Raw genomic sequence first — 20,534 nt, 5'->3', positions numbered from 1 at the left:
GAAGTCACCAAGTAAGCTACACAAATGGTGGCAAAAACAAAGAAGCTGCCCGTCAACCATCACTACACTTCAATGATTTGTCATGGCACAGGTATGACGAAATATACAGGGAGGTGAAGTGGGTTCACTCCTAATGGCAGCCCTACAAGTGAAAGGCTAGAGGTTGGTAGGCGCGAGAATGCCAATCCAGTCCTCACCAGGGATTCTGGGAGAGTCGCTTATCCTGCCGAAATAAAAGCAAGCAGGCTGGAACTGTAAAGCGACTTGGGATGGCGTTTGCTATGAACTTGAGGGTGTTATCTTGGTGCCCCTAATATGCTGTACTTACCATGTAATTACCTGTATAATTAGAGAATAACTAGGTGTTATTACCTTGTACTTACTGTGTGACACAGTGTAATGCTATAATTAAGTACTCAATTGTAATTGTTATTCCACAATTTTTATAAGTACGCATATATATATATTATGGAATAACAATTACAGTGCTTAACCACAGCATTATATTGTGTTACACAATAAATATACTATAAGTCAGGTCTTGAAACTAAAAAAAAATCGATCATAAAAATCAGACCCCGACTTATACGCTCGTTCAAAAATGCGACACTTAATTTTTTTTTTTTCCATCTTCTTGCCTCCTCCAGTCTCACATCAGTTTCTCAGATGCATCGAATTTTATTGCAGCAGCGTAGTTAAAAATTTCTTTCACTACTTCAACAACGTTTAACTTAAAACCAGCTTCATATTTTCTTCTGATTGAACGCTCCATCGTAGATAAAGGATGCTCTTACGATAAAGGTGTATGATACAAAAAACACAAAACGTCGCTTCAGAATAGTTCAGGTATTACCGTGTGCTCCGTGGTTACTCTCTCTGGTGGGTGTTAGCATATCATAATCTCCTGGACCAATAGCGTGAGTTTTCTGCATTCGACTTATAAGACTGACATTATAAAATGCCAGAAATTATACGGTAAAATCAAGTCCCGACTTATACGCGGGAGACCTTATCTGCGAGTATATACGGTAAATGCTGCTGGGGTGCCCAGTAACCTCCATATAGCAGAGGCCTGCACAGTCGGTCCTGGAGGGCTGCAGGTTTTTCTTCCCAACCAATTTCTTAATAAGAAGTCAATTCTTGCTGTTGAAAAGACGTATTGCACAAGCTACATTGCTATGCTTCATTATCGTTACCTCGTTTATAAGATCCCTGTTGCCGCCAATTGCTTATTCAAAGTCTTAAACAGCTGCCTTCACGGTTTTTAAGTTCTCCTCATCTATATTAACAAAGTCGTAAGCTGTGTGGATGTCTCTTTGTTTGTTTGTCAATCTCGTAATAATAGCTGAATTGATTTCCGCAACATTTCGCATAGGCATTGCTGTTGTCAGGTCAGGTTGGGGAGCATGCACTGGTACAGTGCGTTGCCGCGCCCACCACACAACGAAACAGCTCAGGGTTGGCAAACCCGATGGCAGACACACGGTCCAGTCCCACCCTCCAGAAATGACCGTCTATCTACTGTTGCCAGCGGTTACGTGGGCGTCCCATTGGCCTGGTCCTCAACAACGAGGATCCTGCGAGACCTCCGGGAATTGCGCCACATGGCCATAGTGCCGTAACTGTGCCTCATTCGGGACTCCGTGAGAAACAAAGTCAAACCAGTGGTACCCTCGTAAACTCTGCATTAAAATATATAATATATGGCATAGCAGGGAGAGGGGATGGGTGGGCAACCCAAGAATCAAGTGACAACACTTCTAATGAGACTGCGGGGTGGCACTGCAGCTGATGGGCAGAAATTGTCATCAGCAGAATGCGCAACTTTTTGTAGCAGCCAAAGTGGAGTCTCACCTAAGACCACAGGTGCACACTGTACAGCGTTTTCTTTTGAACTAATTTGGATAAGAGTTTCGTTCCCTCGCAGGATTACGGTTTATGTCTCAGTTTACATCTTTTTGTCTCATCATGGAATTTACTTCGTAAAGGCAGTTTTCCGCCCGCTTATTTATGCCCAGGGAACAGCGGGTACTTTGGCGAGTTAGCATTAAGATGCACATAACTAAGGAACCAGCAGTTCTCCATCTAACTGTGCGTTCATCGTGAAATAGCTGGTTTAATAAAATATCTGGAAGGAAACTGAAGAGAGAAAAAAAAAAAAAACGTGAACGCCTGGGAATTACTCATCCATGTCAGGCCACTCGTCATTTAGGGGACATCCTTGGAAATGGAAAAACAAATCTGAGATGTGAGAATGACCTGGCATGGCAGAATGAAAACACTAACAAGCCATACAATTAAATGAGATTGGTCATTGGCAAGGGTTAGATTCTAATTATAATCAATAGGGACTGAGCAAAAACCTGCGGCCACCACAGCCCTCCAGGACCAGCTTTACAGACTCGAGGAATAAACAGATTGGGCAAAATGGCTGGAAGGTGCGTTTCAATATGGAGGAACTAATCTAAGATGCAGAAACAAAACCGCGGTGTCACTTCAGTACCCCCACAAGGCACTGGTATGCATGAGCAATAAAAACGAATTGGAATAGGCGTGGAAAGAGGACACCGAGGGAGGCACGGTAGGACGGTTAGGACTAGTCTAGTATTCTGGACTTTTTTTTTTTGCCATCCTTTAGTTGGAACATGGGCGGCAGGGTGGCGCAGTGGTAGCGCTGCTGCCTCGCAGTTAGGAGACCCGGGTTCGCTTCCCGTGTCCTCCCTGCGTGGAGTTTGCATGTTCTCCCGTGTCTGCGTGGGTTTCCTCCGGGCGCTCCGGTTTCCTCCCACAATCCAAAGACATGCAGGTTAGGTGGATTGGCGATTCTACATTGGCCTTGGTGTGTGGGTGTGTTTGTGTGTGTCCTGCGGTGGGTTGGCACCCTGCCCAGGATTGGTTCCTGCCTTGTGCCCTGTGTTGGCTGGGATTGGCTCCAGCAGACCCCCGTGACCCTGTATTCGGATTCAGCGGGTTAGAAAATGGATGGATAGTTGGAACATGTCATCTCATGGGCGACACGGTGGCGCAGTGGGTAGCGCTGCTGCCTCGCAGTTAGGAGGCCTGTGGGTTCGCTTCCTGGGTTCTCGCTGCGTGGAGTTTCCTCCTACAGTCCAAAGCCATGCAGGTTAGGTGGATTGGCGATACTAAATTGTCCCTGGCGTGTTCCCTGCCTTGCACCCTGTGTTGGCTGGGATTGGCTTCCGCGGACCCCCATGACCCTGTACTTAGGATATAGCATGATGGATGGATGTCATTCCAAACTTCATAATATAATCACATTTATTTATGTATCTAGGGACAGGCAAAATGGAGACTGGTAAAAAAAAAAAATCAAACCTTTGAATGAACCGATCCTCCATTTTTTACAGCTAACAGAGAGTTGAAAATAAATTCCACACTAGGAGTAAATGTCGCCATGCATTTGCACCCTAGCTGTGGTGTCTTTGTCACAAAGGGATGTGCTGCTTGTTTGTCCTCCACGAGTGTTCTTGGAAATCAAGGGTTCCATAAAGACTGGGGCAGATCACAGCTCGCAGAAGGCATGACTCCTAGATGTGTAACCACTGGGGTAGGTTTACCAACAAAAAAACATGAAATAAATAAAACGAAACTAAAACAACTGAGGTGTCCGCTATGTAATGGCATGTAGGTGTCCAGCTCATATCGAGGTAAGTTGAAAACGGCTGTGATTCTTTGGCTTTCTCCAAGTCCTCCATTTTTCCAGTTTGATACCCAATTCCCACGTGTTCATTCCGAGTGACCCGGTCCATTACACGGCCGATCACGTACTCTCGCTGCCTCCGTTCAGCGAGCGAGGTCTCCAGTTTACCGTAGAGGCCAGGCTGACATTGCAGAGAATCCTGAAGTGATCGGAGATTGAGGACAGAGAGGAGTGCATTTCTGGTCCCTTGCATATTTAAGGCAGTTGAGTCACTAAACGTTTCTGCGACACACAATTATGTGAAGGTGGGGAAAATGGAGTCAAGGGTGCCACCTCAGGCAAGTAGTAAGTCCAAGTCTTACGTATTCAACCATGACAATCTGTCCGACTCCAGGGATTGTGACAAGTGGTACCATTACTCTATAAACTCTAAAGGACACCCAACGGGTGTTCTTGAGACCAGTGAACGTCTTGAAAACAAGCCAACACGATAAACATGATCCCTTCGGGTTTTTTTTTTTTGCTTCAGGGTAATTCAGTATCCCTTTGAACAAGACTTGACAGATGTTTTTAAAATACTTTTTTTTTTCTTATTTGCTCTTCATCTCTTATGAAAATGATTTGTGTAAAGATTTTACCATCTCTTCCTCGAGATCATAGTGACATACGTACGATACAGTTGATGAACATTTCTGAGGTGTGTTACTTCCAGCTGACCTTCAACTTCTCATGGGAAGTTGTGGCATCCAGCGGCTGCAGTCTTCATTTCCACTCACGTCTCCTTCAGTCCAAAGGCTCGTTAACAGCCCATGAAGTCTCATTGTTGCCTCTTCTTATTTTTGATGGCAGTTGTTCAGCTGTCCTGTGTTTGGGGAACACATTGCATAATCACAATTATTCATATCAGCTCATTATTATTCATATTATAATATGTAGTTTACAGAACACCTTTTACTAATTACACCGGACTAAAATCTAAAACACATAAAAACAATACGAAAGTGCAAGGGAACATTCTCAAACCTGCTTAATCCAATTCAGGGTTGTTATTGGGACCAGCCACACCAGTCGACTACAGGGTCCACTCTCATGAGACCCTCCATAATGTAACCAGTTAATCTAACCTGTACATCTTTGGGAGGAAAACTGGAGGAAACTTGGAAGAAAATCGACACAGGATGCAGTTTTTATTTTTTGAGCTTGTTCTCAAATACTTCTAAAACATTTCATTTATTCTGCTCAATGCTAACTGTCTCATAACGGGGCACACCAAAGCTTTTAATTCCATTCTTCCAAGCAGTCTAATTATTTTACTTTTCTGACAGACTATCCATGAGTACTTTCAGAAGTGTGTCAAGAAACGCTATTGCAGATCCTTTTTATAGCTAATATGGAAATACGCCTCGCTGTGAGTGCTCTCTCATCTTTAGCTTGGGCAGAAATGTTCTTTTTTTTTCATAATTTTTGTGTGTGTTTGAGGGATGTGATGGTGTTTAATTATATTTCTTGAGATGTTGTAAAAAAGCTAAATTTCTCCTCTTGAGACAAACATTTACTTATTTAGCCGACACCTTTATCCAAGGCAGCTTACAACATGTATGATACAATTGGTGACATTTCTTGTGGTTTTCCAGTTGGAGCCCAGGCAGGTCAAGTGACTTACTCAGGGTCACACAGTGCCAGTGGTGGGATCTGCACCCACAACTTATAGGGTTTGAGGTCCAAAGCCTTAACCACCACACCACACTGCTGTTCAGATAAAGTAATCTCTCGATTATATAGTGCCTTTCATATCTATCTATTTATCTGTCTATTAATATAGGGCCTTTCCTGCTACCTGTTTATCTTTCTATCTATAGTGCCTTTCATATCTATCTATGTAGTATATAGTGCCTTTCATATCTATCTATCTATGTAGTATATAGTGCCTTTAATATCTATCTATTATATAGTGCCTTTCATATCTATCTATCTATGTAGTATATAGTGCCTTTAATATCTATCTATTATATAGTACCTTTAATATCTATCTATGTATTATATAGTGCCTTTCATATCTATCTATCTATCATATAGTGCCTTTCATATCTATCTATCTATCTATTAATATAGGGCCTTTCCTGCTACCTGTTTATCTTTCTATCTATCTATCATATAGCGCCTGTCATATCTATCTATCTATGAGGAGCTCCTACTCACCTCAGCGGACTCTTGTTTTTCCTCTTCAATGTGCATCCCATTCTGCATCTCTACACTGATGGCAGGAATTCGCAGCTCCAGGTCAGTCCTGGCATGTAAAGGTGGCTTGTCATTCTCCCAACTTGCAAAGCCCTTATTCTTGCTGTGAAGTTTGTACCTCATCTTAGGAAAGGTGTGTGAGCCACAGTCCCCTGTCCCCCAGCTGTGTTCATGCCATAAAGGCTCTGTCTGCGTGGCCTGGCTGGTGGTTGTCCTCTGAAGTCTCACCGAGATCTTACGTGCGGAGCCAGTCATAAGAGTGATTGATCTGTTGTCAAGATCCTGATTGTCGGGTGTGACACCAGGGAATTCAAACACGTTGTCTGGGGCTAGCAAGACAGTCACAAGAAAAAAGAAAAATAAGTGCAAAACAGAAAATTGAGGATAAATGAAATAATAACTAAAACTGTCTTCTAGATCAGGGGGTCACCAAGTCCAGTCCTGGAGGACCACCTTGGCTACAGGTTTTTTAGGATTTGTTTCTCTGAATTTCTTCATCGTTCCTCTGTTTTGCTTCATTTCTTTCTTTAAATGGCACCCAAACAGAAATGAGATGTGAAGTGAGGGAGCCAACAGAAGACCAACTAAGTCAGGGCCTCAGACTCCAACCAATTTCACTCCAACCAGCTGCTTAATGAGGCGTCAATTCTTGTTGTTAATTAAACTCGTTCTTTAATTCTGTGGCTTGTCGCTGCTCTCGTGGTGCATTAGCAGACATTTCTGAATTTGTTGATTTTCTCTTTTCTGTTAAAATGGTTTGTGGACCTGAGCAGATCGACATTACTGAGACGTTCACCTTTCTTTATTTTCAGATATTGTATGATGGACACCAGTTGTTTTGGCTCATTTTGTATCTCATTATTGTTTGGCTGCTAATTAAGGAAAATAAAACAATGAAGGGGTCTGAGTCTTTAAGAGCAAATCAATTACAATGAGTGCAAAAGAAATGAATTGCCAGCAAAAACAGATCACTCATTAAGAAAAGGGTTAGAATGAAAACCTGCAGCCACGGTGGTCCTCCAAGACCAACACTGGCGACCCCTGTTCTAGATGTTTAAATCTATTTTATGGCTTCTAAGCCAACAACGATAGGAAAACAAGTACAGTATAACAGATCCCATTTTCTGTGTTTGTCTTTTGAAACAGATTTAAGTTTACATTTTTAAAACATAAAATTGCATTACATCTTACCTGAAAAAGGGGCTTGAGTTGTCTCAAAAGCTTACATATTGTAGTCTTTCTAGTTAGCCAATAAAAGGTGACATTTTTCTTAACTTCTCACCTCATTTTTAAAATGAGAAAGCCAAATATGACAGATTTGTGACTTAAGCCTCATACTGCCTTTCCTTCCATCCATTAGCCAAGCCGCTATATCCTAACTACAGGGTCACGGGGGTCTGCTGGAGCCAACACAGGGCGCAAGGCAGGAAACAAACCACAGACTGCCTTTACAGTAAATGCCAATGCAGTGGTTTGCTTTACGGGTCTTTTTTGACTTGTCCAGGGCACCTAAAAGGGAGTGGCAGAGTCATCACATGGGCATCACATTTTTAACTCCTAGCCTATTTTATATCGATTGACCGTATTAACCTGTAGTGCCAATGATCCTAACTTTTAGAACTGATGACATGTTGAATGTTTTCAGAGGCTGTGAACAAACAAATTGTCTAAAATGCAGAGGGAAATCAAGTCAATTTTGGGTTAAAATTTACCTGCAGGACGTGGCTGCGCTCAAAATGGGTAGCAGTTGCACAAAAAATGTGGCATTTGGAAACTTCCATCCATCCATCCATTATCCAACCCGCTATATCTTAACTACAGGGTCACGGGGGTCTGCTGGAGCCAATCCCAGCCACCACAGGGCGCAAGGCAGGAAACAAACCCCGGGCAGGGCGCCAGCCAACCGCAGGGCACACACCAAGCATACACTAGGGAGAAAGAATTTAGAATCGCCAATGCAGCCAACCTGCATGTCTATGGACTGTGGGAGGAAACCGGAGTACCCGGGTCTCCTAACTGCGAGGCAGCTGCGCTACCCACTGTGCCACCACACCGCCCCCATTTGGAAACTTATACTTTATAAAAAGCCTTCACATTTCTGAGCTAAAAAATTACTTTCAGGATGTTTTATAGATGGTGAACAAACAGACTACCGTAAATGGAGAAGAAAACCCAGTAAAGACAATGGTGGGTCAAAGCTGATCCAAAACATATGGCAAAATAAACATTTTTTCACAGGTGTATAAATTATGGGATGTTGACAGTTTTTGCTGTTCATTAATTACTGGTGTGGCGGGACACTGTTTCACTATACAGTATATTCAGGGGAGCAGCCCCTGGACCTTGGATGGCCGCCCCCCTGGGTTGGAGCGGTGCCTCAGCCTCCTGCAGGGCCCCATGGAGGATGGAGTTCTCCACAGCCCTGTTGGGCGCTGCCAGCGGGTGCTGCAGCAGGAGCTGCTGGACCCTTCTGGGCATTAGTTTTGCCACACCCGGATGTTGCCAATCAAACACCTGGAGCACTTCCGGGTGCCCAATAAAAGAGGCCAGCAACCACCCTTCAGGAGCCAGAGGCGGGTGGAGGAGGACAAGGTTGCCTGGAGGAGTGGTGGTAGAAACGAGAACTGTTTTGGTGTTAGTGTTGAGTGCTTGGGACTGTTTTGTGGCTGGGGGGATTACGGTGAAGATGTGCCCTCCAGCTGAAGAAAATAGAAGTTTGTTTTATTTTTATACGTGCCTCCCGTGCCCAATCTGTGCCGGGTCGGGCGCTTATGTAGCGCCTTTGTTACAGCGGAAATGTAGAAAAAGTCACAAAATTTCATCATGAAGAGAGAAATTTAGGGCACATTTACTGATTTGAAACAGAAACCTGGGTGAGACTCGACCAGAAGATGTTGAAAGGCTAGAGCTCTTCATTCATTCATACACTTCTGAGGAAACTCAATCGCTTCATGCAGAAATGGTTCTAACAGTTATAATGGAGTTAAACATGAATGTAATGATTCAGGTGGGCGAAGTTTCATGAATCGGATTCATTCTGCAACCTTGGCGGATACGATGTGGAAATAAAGATACGTTATAAAGAGGAGGAACTTCTTAAGTGTTGTCACACACGTGTCTTTAGGAAACGCGTGTAATTCCACACCGGACCAGGGGGTGGCGAAGTGCACTAATTCTCTCTCTCGATCACTTACAGACCATTCTAGGGAAATCCTTCCCACCTCTGGGGCAGCCAGCGACATCACTTCCGGTCCTGATGACATCACTTCCTGTAATTGCCTTTAACGCCGCCATCTTGTCAGTCCTGAGTTAGTTCTGTTTTGGACTGAGTCGTGTGAACATGGATCGAATGATTAAGAAGTTTTGCAGCCGGGAACAATTATACGGGTGGCTGCCCCAAACTTTCTCAATATATCTTGTGGTCTTTATTCTTCAGTGTATTTTTGGCTTAGACGCTGAACAAATGCTGTACTGTAAATTAGAAAATACTGAGGGGGTACAAATGATTCAATTTGAATTAAAGATGGAGCAAATTTGAAATTTCACTCAGAAAAAAAAAAGTCATAAAAGTGTCTAGGTGCATCTCACAAAACACCAACATCATTTATTTCTATAGCACATTGTCATACAAATAATGGAGCTCAAAGTGCTTTACATGATGACAAAAAGACAATAAATTAGAATTAAAATTAGGAAACACTAATTAACGTAGAATAAAAGTAAAGTATGATGGCCAGGGAGGACAGAAAAAACAAAAAAAAACTCCATATGGCTGGAGAAAAAAATAAAAATCTGCAGGGGTCCCGAGAGCCACGAGACCACCCAGCCCGCTCTAGGCATTCTACCTAACATCAACACCAAGTGGCCACTTCATTTCATTTCCCAAAGGGAACCCAGCCTGAATATGTTGGATTTGGGTTCAAAAAGGTAGTGAAGGTGAAGATACTGGTATACTTGACTCCAAAGTGCCTCATATGCAGAAGTGGGAAGAGGCAGGTAGCCTGTTCACAACGGTTGGCGTTGGACCTCGAATCTCAATGGACTTCTGGCAACTGGTGAAAGCAGTGCATTACGCTGAAAACACCATTCGAGAGCTTTCCTTAGGCCTGTTGAGTGGCATCACACCCCGCTGAAAAGGCCCATTCACAAGTAGGTACCCAGCGGTCAGGAAGGACGACCTCTAGAATGAAATCAGGAAGGCATTTCTCGTATTCTGTTGTATTCAGATATGCCATAGTCATTTCAAGGGACCCCACTGTGAGCTCGGACAATGCACACTGCCACTGTCAATGGAGCAGGATGGGTTCATGAAATTATGGGATGTTTACTCTGGTCTTTCTACCAAAGAAGTAAAATTCAACAGCATCTCTGGGTTTTTTTTGCCCGCTGTTAATCCTTTCCGGAGAATAGTAAGGGACTCAGATGGGTCGGCCATGACAAGTACAAGGAATTAAACATTCAGCTGTACCTGTGTGGCCATGTCGATTGTATCTTTGTTACATTTCAAAAGTTGTATTAGATTCCATTTTACTCCTTCTGCTTTAGATCACAGAACTGCCATCGGCTGAATCATTTTTTGGTGCTTTCCTATCTCAGTGCACTCACGGGAATGTTGTGTAAGCAATTTTCCAGCTACACATTTCTTTCACTATCTTCAAATCAGCAACTTTGTTAAACAGAACCTGCCCGAATTTCCTCATCTTACAACCTCGTCCATGCTGGAAAAAATCTTGCTCAATTTCAAGGACTCAGACACCATCTCTGCAATATATAAAATTATTTTACAATCCCTCCCTTTCAAAGATCCAAGAGGACACTGGGAAAAAAAATCTCTCAATTAATATATCAGAAAAGGAGTGGAAAATAGCAATGCAGAGAATTCACTCGAGCTCCATATGCGCAAAACATACAATTATACAACTTAAAATTATATATCGAGCACATCTGTCTCGCCTAAAACTCTCCAAAATGTTTCCAGGATGAGAGCCAACCTGCGAACGCTGCAACCAAGCTCCAGCCTCACTGGGTCACATGTTCTGGGCCTGCACCAAATTAACATTATTCTGGACCAAATCTTTAATTACCTTTCAGACAGCCTTGGACTCACAATCCCTCCTAACCCATTAACAGCTGTGTTTGGTGGGCTACCAGATGGGTTTAAAGTGGAGAAAGACAAACAAATTGTGATTGCATTCACTACACTGTTGGCACGCAGACTTATTTTGCTAAACTGGAAGAATCCAAACTCTCCTCTTTTAAGTCAGTGGGAAACTGATGTGTTATACTATTTGAAACTGGAAAAAATCAAATACTCTTAGAGGATCTGTGCAGACGTTTTTCAAAACATGGCAGGATCTAATCAGTAATATTTTAAAATAAGTTTATAAAGCACAGAGGAAGCAATTATCTTTGCATTTCTTTTTAGGTCAATTTACTGCAGGTATGTTTACAAGCCTTAAGTTTTACCCTGTCGCTCTCTCTCTATCTCAGAGGTAGATTTGCTCTCACTCCTATTTCTTGTAAAAATCGATCGATTTGTATGGAATGATTACAATGAAATTGAAAAAAAAAATGTTGCGTAAGTAAACCCCGGAGGGATGGTTGCAGTCGATAAACTCATTCCATGTTCATGAACACCTTAGTCTTTTAGTCGTGCCCTCTTATTTACACTTCTGCGTGTTCTGTTAATACCCGTCTCCTTGCTTTACTGTAAAGAGCAATACGTACAGTATCTGCACATTCGTAGACGTATTTGATCAAGCCATCAGTTAGGAAGGAGGGGCAGGTGAATGAAGTGAATACTCAACACAGTTATACACTCATCATGATGACATTCATTATACTCTTCTTAGTTGGGACATCACACATAAAACCAAAAGAAAAAAGGTTTTGTACTGGTGAGGTTTTGTCTTACCATTACAGGGTGGAACTGATGGGCTGCTGGGAAGTGATCCATGAGTGCAAGCGGTAGGAGATACGTTCCCCAAGGAAGTGCCTCTGGACAGTTTTCGACATGCCAGCACCAACAAATCTCTGCATTGCTTATGGCAGTTTACTCCACAGTCTGCATTACAAACCAGAAGATTTATAACAGAACATTGGAAACTGGGTAGAACAGAATAAAAAATATACCAAAGTCAATAAATTATAAATAACATACAAGCTAAAGGCTAATTATTTGCCTTACCAATAACAAACAGCACTACCAAATCCCTCAAGTCAAGTCAAGTCAAGTCAAGTTGGGGAGCATGCACTGGCACAGTGTTTTGCCGCACTGACTACACGACGAAACAACTCGTTATCCCGGTTAACCACCCCCCAGGCAGACACACGGTCCAGTCCCACCCTCTGGAAATTACCCTCTATCTGCCCCTGCCAGGTGTTATGTGGGCGACCCCTTGGCCTGGTCCAGCCACTCAGGTCCTCAACAAAGAGGATTCTACGAGCTGGATCACCCTCTGGGGAACGTGCCACATGGCCGTAGTGCCGTAACTCACAATGCAGGTCATGTGCCACATTCGGGACTCCATGAGCAACACAAAGTCAAACCAGCGGCACCCAAGGATTCTCTGAAGAGACACAGAACTGAAGGGGTCCAGTCTTCGTCTCAGGTCACTGGATAGCGTCCATGTCTCGCAACCATATAGCAAGACAGGAAGCACCAGGACTCTAAAGACTTGGACCTTCTTCCTTTTTCATAGATTCCAGCGACCTCATGACCCCCCATGCTCTCCCAATCCGTCTACTGACTTCATATGAAGAGTCACCGGACACATGAATGTCACTGCCAAGGTAAGTAAACCTCTCGACGTGGTCGACACTCTCTCCGCAGACAGACACACTGCTGACGGCCGTGCCCAAGAAGTCATTAAAGGCCCAGACCCTCAGACTCCTCACTCAGTCTCTCAAGCGCCCCGATCAGAGCCTCCATCGACTCCGTGAAGATCACAGCATCGTCAGCAAAGTAAAGATCCGTGAATCTTTCTTCACCAACAGATACCCCACAGAAGCCGCTGGACCCCACGACCTTGCCCAACCTTACCCAGTCCATACATGCATGGAACAGAGTAGGAGCAGAACAGACCCCTGATGAACCCCAGAATCAACTGGGAAAAACGCAGGACAAACGCCTAGTAAGTGTTTATTGTAAAACAGCTCAGTAAAGATTGAAAAAATAAAATAATTTTCATGTGGTTGGTTTGGTAGGGAAGAAGGTCAAAGATTGGCCTGCAGATTGGACAAATAAAAGTCTCTTATAAGAGTTGACAAAATATTGATCTGCATGCACAGCATTGAAAGAGTGACTCAAAAGGTTCAACTTATCCATAATAAAATGTTTGATACATTATCAAAAAATAAGCATTTTACTAAAATTGGGACAAACAATGAAAAATAAATGAACAAGGCGTTTCTGACCCACTGGGCCTGGCTGAAGGTATCATTCATCAGTTCTTAACCAACCAGGCAGACTGGCTGCCTTCCCCACTTAACTACTTCCAGAACATTTGCACAACTCGCCACTTCACCTTCTACTCTCTTCATCTTTGTATGTGGTCTCTTTATTTTCCTGCTAGGGACCCTTTACCCCAACTCATCTGACAACTCTAGTATGGAACAGCCCTTTAAACTTGTGGTCAGGGTTACTTCCAAGGCCATTTCAGGGAAGACATCTCTGGTCGGAGATGTTCAAAATAACTCCAGAGCTGTTACTGTGGTCCCCTGGAGGAACACTGAGCTCTCTTCTTTTGTGAAATGTGCCATAGAGGCAAAACGCCAGTTCAGAGTATTATTTGTGCGATGAGTGGTGGGTCCACCCAAAGTCCACCAAGATACTAATCCCTTTCAGAGTCTGGTGGCCTTGGGGAATTCACTTTCCTGTGAAACCATTACACTTGTTTGGTGAAAGCTCTCCTATGGACACCATTTACCTACACTTGTATGCAGTGCTGCTGTTGGTTTCCTGGTGTTTCTTATTCTTCTCTAAGCACCTGCCACATCTTTTCAATGTTATTTATAATTCTCGTGACCTTGTTCATATGACCACCCTTTACTATATGCATTAAACTCTAGTATCTTGCTCTGCACAGTTAGTAATTTCGTTTCCATTAAGGCCATAATATACAGTGTGATGGATGGCCGGCAGCTCATCCCGGCCAACACATCCAAGACGCTAGATGGCATCTTCCCTGCAGCATGGAGGTGCCCCGGATTCCCGCAGGGCACCATGGGAGATGGAGTTCGGCGTCACAGTCCATGCTGGGTGCCGTGGGTGCCATCGTGAGACGCTGCAGGGAGACACAGGGATTTTTATTTTCCCTGTAGCCCAGAAGTACTCCCAAGTCACGAGGACGGAGAAACAGAAGTACTTCCGGGCTGAAGAAAAATGTAAGAAAATGGATGGATGGATGGATATATATATATATATATATATATATATATATATATATATATATATATATATATTGTAAAAGATGAAGCAACAGACAACATAAAGGGGTTATTTAAGGGGTTAAGGGGTTAATTAACATATTTGGGGTTTCCGGCCCCGTATACTGGAAAATTATCTACAGCAAAATCAAAAACAGGTCATACACAAGAAATAATATTCTTCACAAATTGCACAACACCAAAGATGGCATCGGTGGACATTTTATGGAGGAGGAGCCGGAAGTGGAGGAATGCTGGGAAGGAACCGTGGTGGAAGATGGGACTGATGACGTCAGTAGTAGTGGATGGAGGAAGGGCGGAAGTAACGTGCTGCGGGAAGAAGGAGGCTTATGGCAGCGGAGTGTCTTTTTTTCTGTAGAAAATAAAAGGAGAAAGGTTACTACCCCGCCACTCCCTGCCGGCGAATGTCTTCCCAAGCGTATCAAGGTCCGTCCGCGGTCCCCTACTCGCGCATGCGTGACAATATATACATACATACATACATGTATATATATGTATATATATATATATATATAAAATCGTTTAATCCATATATATAAAATCCAACATCAGTCTGTCTGTTCACTTTTCACGAGAGAACTACTTAACGGATTTAGATCGGGTTATTTTCTATAATTGGCTTGAACAGTCCAGTTGATTCTTCTCTCATTGCGCTAAATATCATAGTTTGCTTGGGGTACCGATTGATTTGCACGAATCTGAGAGACACGCAGCGGACCAAGGGGTGAGGCCCTACTCACTCACGCGCCAGCCTCGGTGCATTCCTTACATCTGCTTAGCTAGCAAACGAGAGAACTGATTAAACGATTTAGATCAGACTTTTTTCTAGAATTTGCTTGAACATTCTGGTTAATTTTGTGACTTCTCTCATGGCACTAAGAATCATACTTTGCTTACAGGAGTAATATATTCGCGCTAATCCGAGACACAGGCTGCGGGCCGAGGGGAGGGGAAAGTGTGACGTCAGGAGTAGAGAGCCGGGCAGGGCCCTTCTCACTGTCCTGTTGTACTTCTACGCTGGGGGATGGCTAGTATAATATATATAAAGTCAGACGCGTGGACCACAGTAGCGTCTTCAAGGCTCTTTTCAGTAATGAGGGTACGGGAGAGAAGGGTGACACAGTTGTTGACGTCTCTCCCTCTTTATTTTCTGCTTACTGAAAGGAGGATGTCTTTAAGGGAGAACTCAAAAAGATGTCATGGAAGTCCTGCTCCATATGTCTCACTGGCCAACAGACAGAAAGTCGGAGCTTATTACAGTTAGTAGAGTGGATTGAGAAAGTATTCGCTTTCTGTGCACTTTATTATGTTCTACCAGACGGTTGTGGTGAGCGCCCTCTTCTACACGGTGGTGTGCTGGGGAGGCAGCATTAAGAAGAGGGACACCTCACGCCTGGACAAACTGGTGAGGAAGGCAGGCTCTACTGTAGGCACGGAGCTGGACAGTTTGACATCTGTGGCAGAGCGACGGGCATTAAGCAAACTCCTGTCAATCATGGAGAATCCACTGAACAGGATCATCTCCAGACAGAGGAGCAGCTTCAGCGACAGACTGGTGTCACCATCCTGCTCCACTGACAGACTGAGGAGACCCCACACTATGCGACTCTTCAATTCCACTCGGGGGTTAAACGTTAACATTATACAAAGTTATTGTCTGTTATACCTGCATTGTTATCACTCTTTAATTTAATATTGTTATTATTAGCATGCTGCTACTGGAGTATGGGAATTTCTATCTATCTAGATTTAATTTTAAATGGATAAATTTGCCAGTTTTGCCAATCAGTCTACACTCAGCAACCTATAATGACAAAGTGGAGGCACATTTTCAGAAAAATTTGCAAATTTAATAAAAATCAAAAGCTGAAATCTCTCTGAAATAAAGTGTGCAGAAAGTGAAAGGGTCTGGAGGCTTTCTACATGCACTGTAAATCCTTACACAGAGCCGAACGACACTGACAAGCGTTTCCTGCTCAATTTATTTTTCCTGCCACTGCTATTAAGTGGGACCATGGGGACAAAAGGCTGCCACTTCTTCCTCCTTCTCAGATTTGGTCTCAGTGAGTGACCTGCTGTTCTCTGATCATGAGCCAAGTCACAAGGTTTTTGATTTTTTTAGTAATTGTTGGTGTGTATTTAAGGGAGGTGGTTGTTTTTTTGTTATATTATAAAATACAAATATATATATAAAAGCAAACTTTCCCCCTTGGGACAAATAAAATACTTAATATTTATCTATCTATCATATAGTGCCTTTCACCATGGGGACAATGCCTTGGATCCCAAACTCAGCGATAGCCTCATACAGTGCATCCAGAAAGTATTCACAGAGCATCACTTTTTCCACATTTTGTTATGTTACAGCCTTATTCCAAAATGGATTAAATTCATTTTTTTCCTCAGAATTCTACACAAAACACCCCATAATGACAACGTGAAAAAAGTTTACTTGAGATTTTTGCAAATTTATTAAAAATAAAAACATTGAGAAAGCACCTGTCCATAAGTATTCACAGCCTTTGCCATGAAGCTCCAAATTGAACTCCGTTGCATTGTGTTTCTCCTGATCATCCTTGAGATGTTTCTGCAGCTTCATTGGAGTCCACCTGTGGTAAATTCAGTTGATGTGACATGATTTGGAAAGGCACACACCTGTCTATATGAGGTCCTACAGTTGACAGTTCATATCAGAGCACAAACCAAGCATGAAGTCAAAGGAATTGTCTGTAGACCTCCGAGACAGGATTGTCTCAAGGTACAAATCTGGGGAAGGTTACAGAAAAATTTCTGCTGCTTTGAAGGTCCCAATGAGCACAGTGGCCTCCATCATCCGTAAGTGGAAGAAGTTCGAAACCACCAGGACTCTTCCTAGAGCTGGCCGGCCATCTAAACTGAGCGATCGGGGGAGAAGGGTCTTAGTCAGGGAGGTGACCAAGAACCCGATGGTCACTCTGTCAGAGCTCCAGAGGTCCTCTGTGGAGAGAGGAGAACCTTCCAGAAGGACAACCATCTCTGCAGCAATCCACCAATCAGGCCTGTATGGTAGAGTAGCCAGACAGAAGCCACTCCTTAGTAAAAGGCACATGGCAGCCCACCTGGAGTTTGCCAAAAGGCACCTGAAGGACTCTCAGACCATGAGAAACAAAATTCTCTGGTGTGATGAGACAAAGATTGAACTCTTTGGTGTGAATGCCAGGCGTCACTTTTGGAGGAAACCAGGCACCGCTCATCACCAGGCCAATACCATCCCTACAGTGAAGCATGGTGGTGGCAGCATCATGCTGTGGGGGGCAGGAACTGGGAGACTAGTCAGGATAAAGGGAAAGATGACTGCAGCAATGTACAGAGACATCCTGGATGAAAACCTGCTCCAGAGCGCTCTTGACCTCAGACTGTGCTGACGGTTCATCTTTCAGCAGGACAACGACCCTAAGCACACAGCCAAGATATCAAAGGAGTGGCTTCAGGACAACTCTGTGAATGTCCTTGAGTGGCCCAGCCAGAGCCCAGACTTGAATCTGATTGAACATCTCTGGAGAGATCTTAAAATGGCTGTGCACCGACGATTCTCATCCAACCTGATGGAGCTTGAGAGGTGCTGCAAAGAGGAATGGGCGAAACTGGCCAAGGATAGGTGTGCCAGGCTTGTGGCATCATATTCAAAAAGACTTGAGGCTGTAATTGGTGCCAAAGGTGCATCGACAAAGTATTGAGCAAAGGCTGTGAATACTTATGTACATGGGATTTCAGTTTGTTTATTTTTAATAAATTTGTAAAAACCTCAAGTAAACTTTTTTTCACGTTGTCATTATGGGGTGTTGTGTGTAGAATTCTGAGGAAAAAAATGAATTTAATCCATTTTGGAATAAGGCTGTAACATAAAACGTGGAAAAAGTGATGCGCTGTGAATACTGTACGGATGCACTGTATATAAATGTCTATGCGTGAAAGAGTGTCTGTCTGTCTGTCTGTCCGGCCCAGAAATGCGAGGCTACAGTGTGAAGTGCGAAGAAAGCGACTCTGTCGCCAATGTGAAACCGCCGGTGCTGATTTACAACGGAGGCGAGCACGTCGGCAAAACGAAACTGATGAGGAGCCGCTAATCCACAGCCAATGCGATTGATTGATTGACGTGCCAGAATCCATGGTTTCTTGGCTTTTTACAGCCCGGGCTTATACAGCTAGTATAAAATAATATACAGTTTATAATAAAAAATGAAAAGCCAAAAAATTGTGGCAGGAATAAAACAGCAAGCCTTTGTGATCATAGCTTTCTACGGCTTGCAGCTGGGTGCCATCGCTTGCAAGCTGGAGTCGTCAATACTTGTCAGGTCAAGTTTTCAAGGTCCTCAGAGCAGTAGCTAAATCACTGAAGCGTGAAGGTGGCAAAACGGCAGGAGCTTTTTTATATCAAACTAAATCAAAGGCAGAACCCAGGGGATCTTGTTAAAAATCAAACTGGTTATTTATTTTTAATCTGCCCTCAAGAATACAAGCTGAAAGGCAATGAAAGACTTGTTGTGCATCTACAGAATGAAAGAGCCTTATGCTAGTAAAGTTAGCAGCATTTTATTCTTCTGTATAGTGTCAAAAAGCAGTATTCATAATTATACACAACTTAATAATATGTGTGATGTCCAAAAATGCACGTGGTGTTAAGAGGTGTATTCAGGTTAGCACATCAAATAAATGAATGTGCAAATCAATCAAGACATACACTCTGCTGTGATTTGCAACTAAATACGTCTCCTCTATTTATTCCGTCTATCCAAATTCAGGTTTCACGATTTCTGTTTGCCGCATTACCAAAAGAAATACTGGAGGTAGTTAACAGATATCAGGTTAAAGCTGCATCAGTGAATAAAACCAATGGAGAGTGAAATGTCAGAAAGCTGCTTTCCGGAAGTTTTAGTGCTCTACAAGAAAATGTTGAGCCGTATTGTGAGCTCAACCTGACAGAGATTACTGGAGCCTCCTAAACGCGCAGTACTGACGTAGGAATGCACCTCAAGACGTGTTAGGAACTGTTTTACAACATTTTAGAGCAGATAATATACTGGTCTGTGCAAGCACTGCTCAGTTTAAGGGGAGTATTGGAGGACCCCCCCTTTTTAAAAATATGATTCATAGCAATAGTCAAGTCGAAGCTACTTTACATCTATAGTATAATGTGATTTTTTCAGGAGAAAAGCAATTACAAACGGGTAAAAGGACAAGATATAACACAAAGATGTAATACTAACACCCAGGCAGAATGCTGTCCAGCTCTAGGTACTGTATGTGGTTCCAAGAAAACCAAGATATGATTCAAATCTCCTCCAATCACAAAGACACACATTTTGAGTGGGGGGCCTGAATAGCACAAGCAGTGGGCAATGTGGCAGAGCAGCTAAGAAACTGGACCCCTATCCACAGTCCATTCCACTGATTTACTGTGCGACTCGGAAGAAATCACCTAACCTGCCAGCACTCTGACAGTTCAGTGATAAGGAATCACTTTCTATAAATGCCTTTTCACCAAGGAACGATGTCATTCATAATGTTTAATAGGCTAGTGAGTTACAAGTTAGACTGCCATCCAAAACGCTGCCACTTCTACCTCCTTCTCAGATTTGGTCTCAGTGAGTGACCTGCTGTTCTCTGATCATGAGCCAAGTCACAAGGTTTTTGATTTTTTTAGTAATTGTTGGTTGTGTATTTAAGGAAGATTGCTGTTTTTTTGTTATATTATAAAATACAAATATATATAAAAGCAAACTTTCCCTCTTAGGACAAATAAAATACTATCTATCTATCTATCTATCTATCTATCTATCTATCTATCTATCTATCTATCATATAGTGCCTTTCACATATCTATCTATCTATGATATAGTGCCTGTCATAATCTATCTATGATATAGTGCCTTTCACATATCTATCTATCATATAGTGCATTTCATAATCTATCTATATATCAATCATATAGTGCCTTTCATAATCTATCTATATATCAATCATATAGTGCCTTTCATATATCTCTCTCACTCTATCATATAGTGCCTTTCACATATCTATCTATCTATCTATCTATCTATCTATCTGTCTATCATATAGTGCCTTTCATAATCTATCTATCTATTATATAGTGCCTTTCACATCTCTCTCTCTCTGTCCATTATATAGTGCTTTTGACTCTATCTAA

At 42.9% G+C, this 20,534-nt stretch overlaps 1 protein-coding gene across 2 annotated transcripts in view; it reads right to left on the bottom strand.

Moving 5' to 3' along the window:
- Window positions 1-3,269: 3,269 nt before the first annotated feature.
- rasgrp3 (RAS guanyl releasing protein 3 (calcium and DAG-regulated)) overlaps window positions 3,270-20,534 on the bottom strand; it is a 188,186-nt gene continuing 170,921 nt past the window's right edge. For both annotated transcript variants that reach the window (XM_039738329.1, XM_039738328.1), the window contains exons 15-17: window positions 11,814-11,963; window positions 5,861-6,228; window positions 3,270-4,523 (exon numbers count right to left, since the gene is read on the bottom strand). In XM_039738329.1, the coding sequence (XP_039594263.1) occupies window positions 4,515-4,523; window positions 5,861-6,228; window positions 11,814-11,963 (527 nt within the window). In that variant the 3' untranslated portion in view covers window positions 3,270-4,514. The remainder of the gene's footprint in view (window positions 4,524-5,860; window positions 6,229-11,813; window positions 11,964-20,534) is intronic.

This window comes from Polypterus senegalus, chromosome 16 (assembly GCF_016835505.1).
Source record: "Polypterus senegalus isolate Bchr_013 chromosome 16, ASM1683550v1, whole genome shotgun sequence".
NCBI classification, from domain to species: Eukaryota; Metazoa; Chordata; class Cladistia; order Polypteriformes; family Polypteridae; genus Polypterus; species Polypterus senegalus.
The sequence above is the reverse complement of the archived record's forward strand: the minus strand, read 5'-3'. Positions and strand labels throughout refer to the sequence as shown.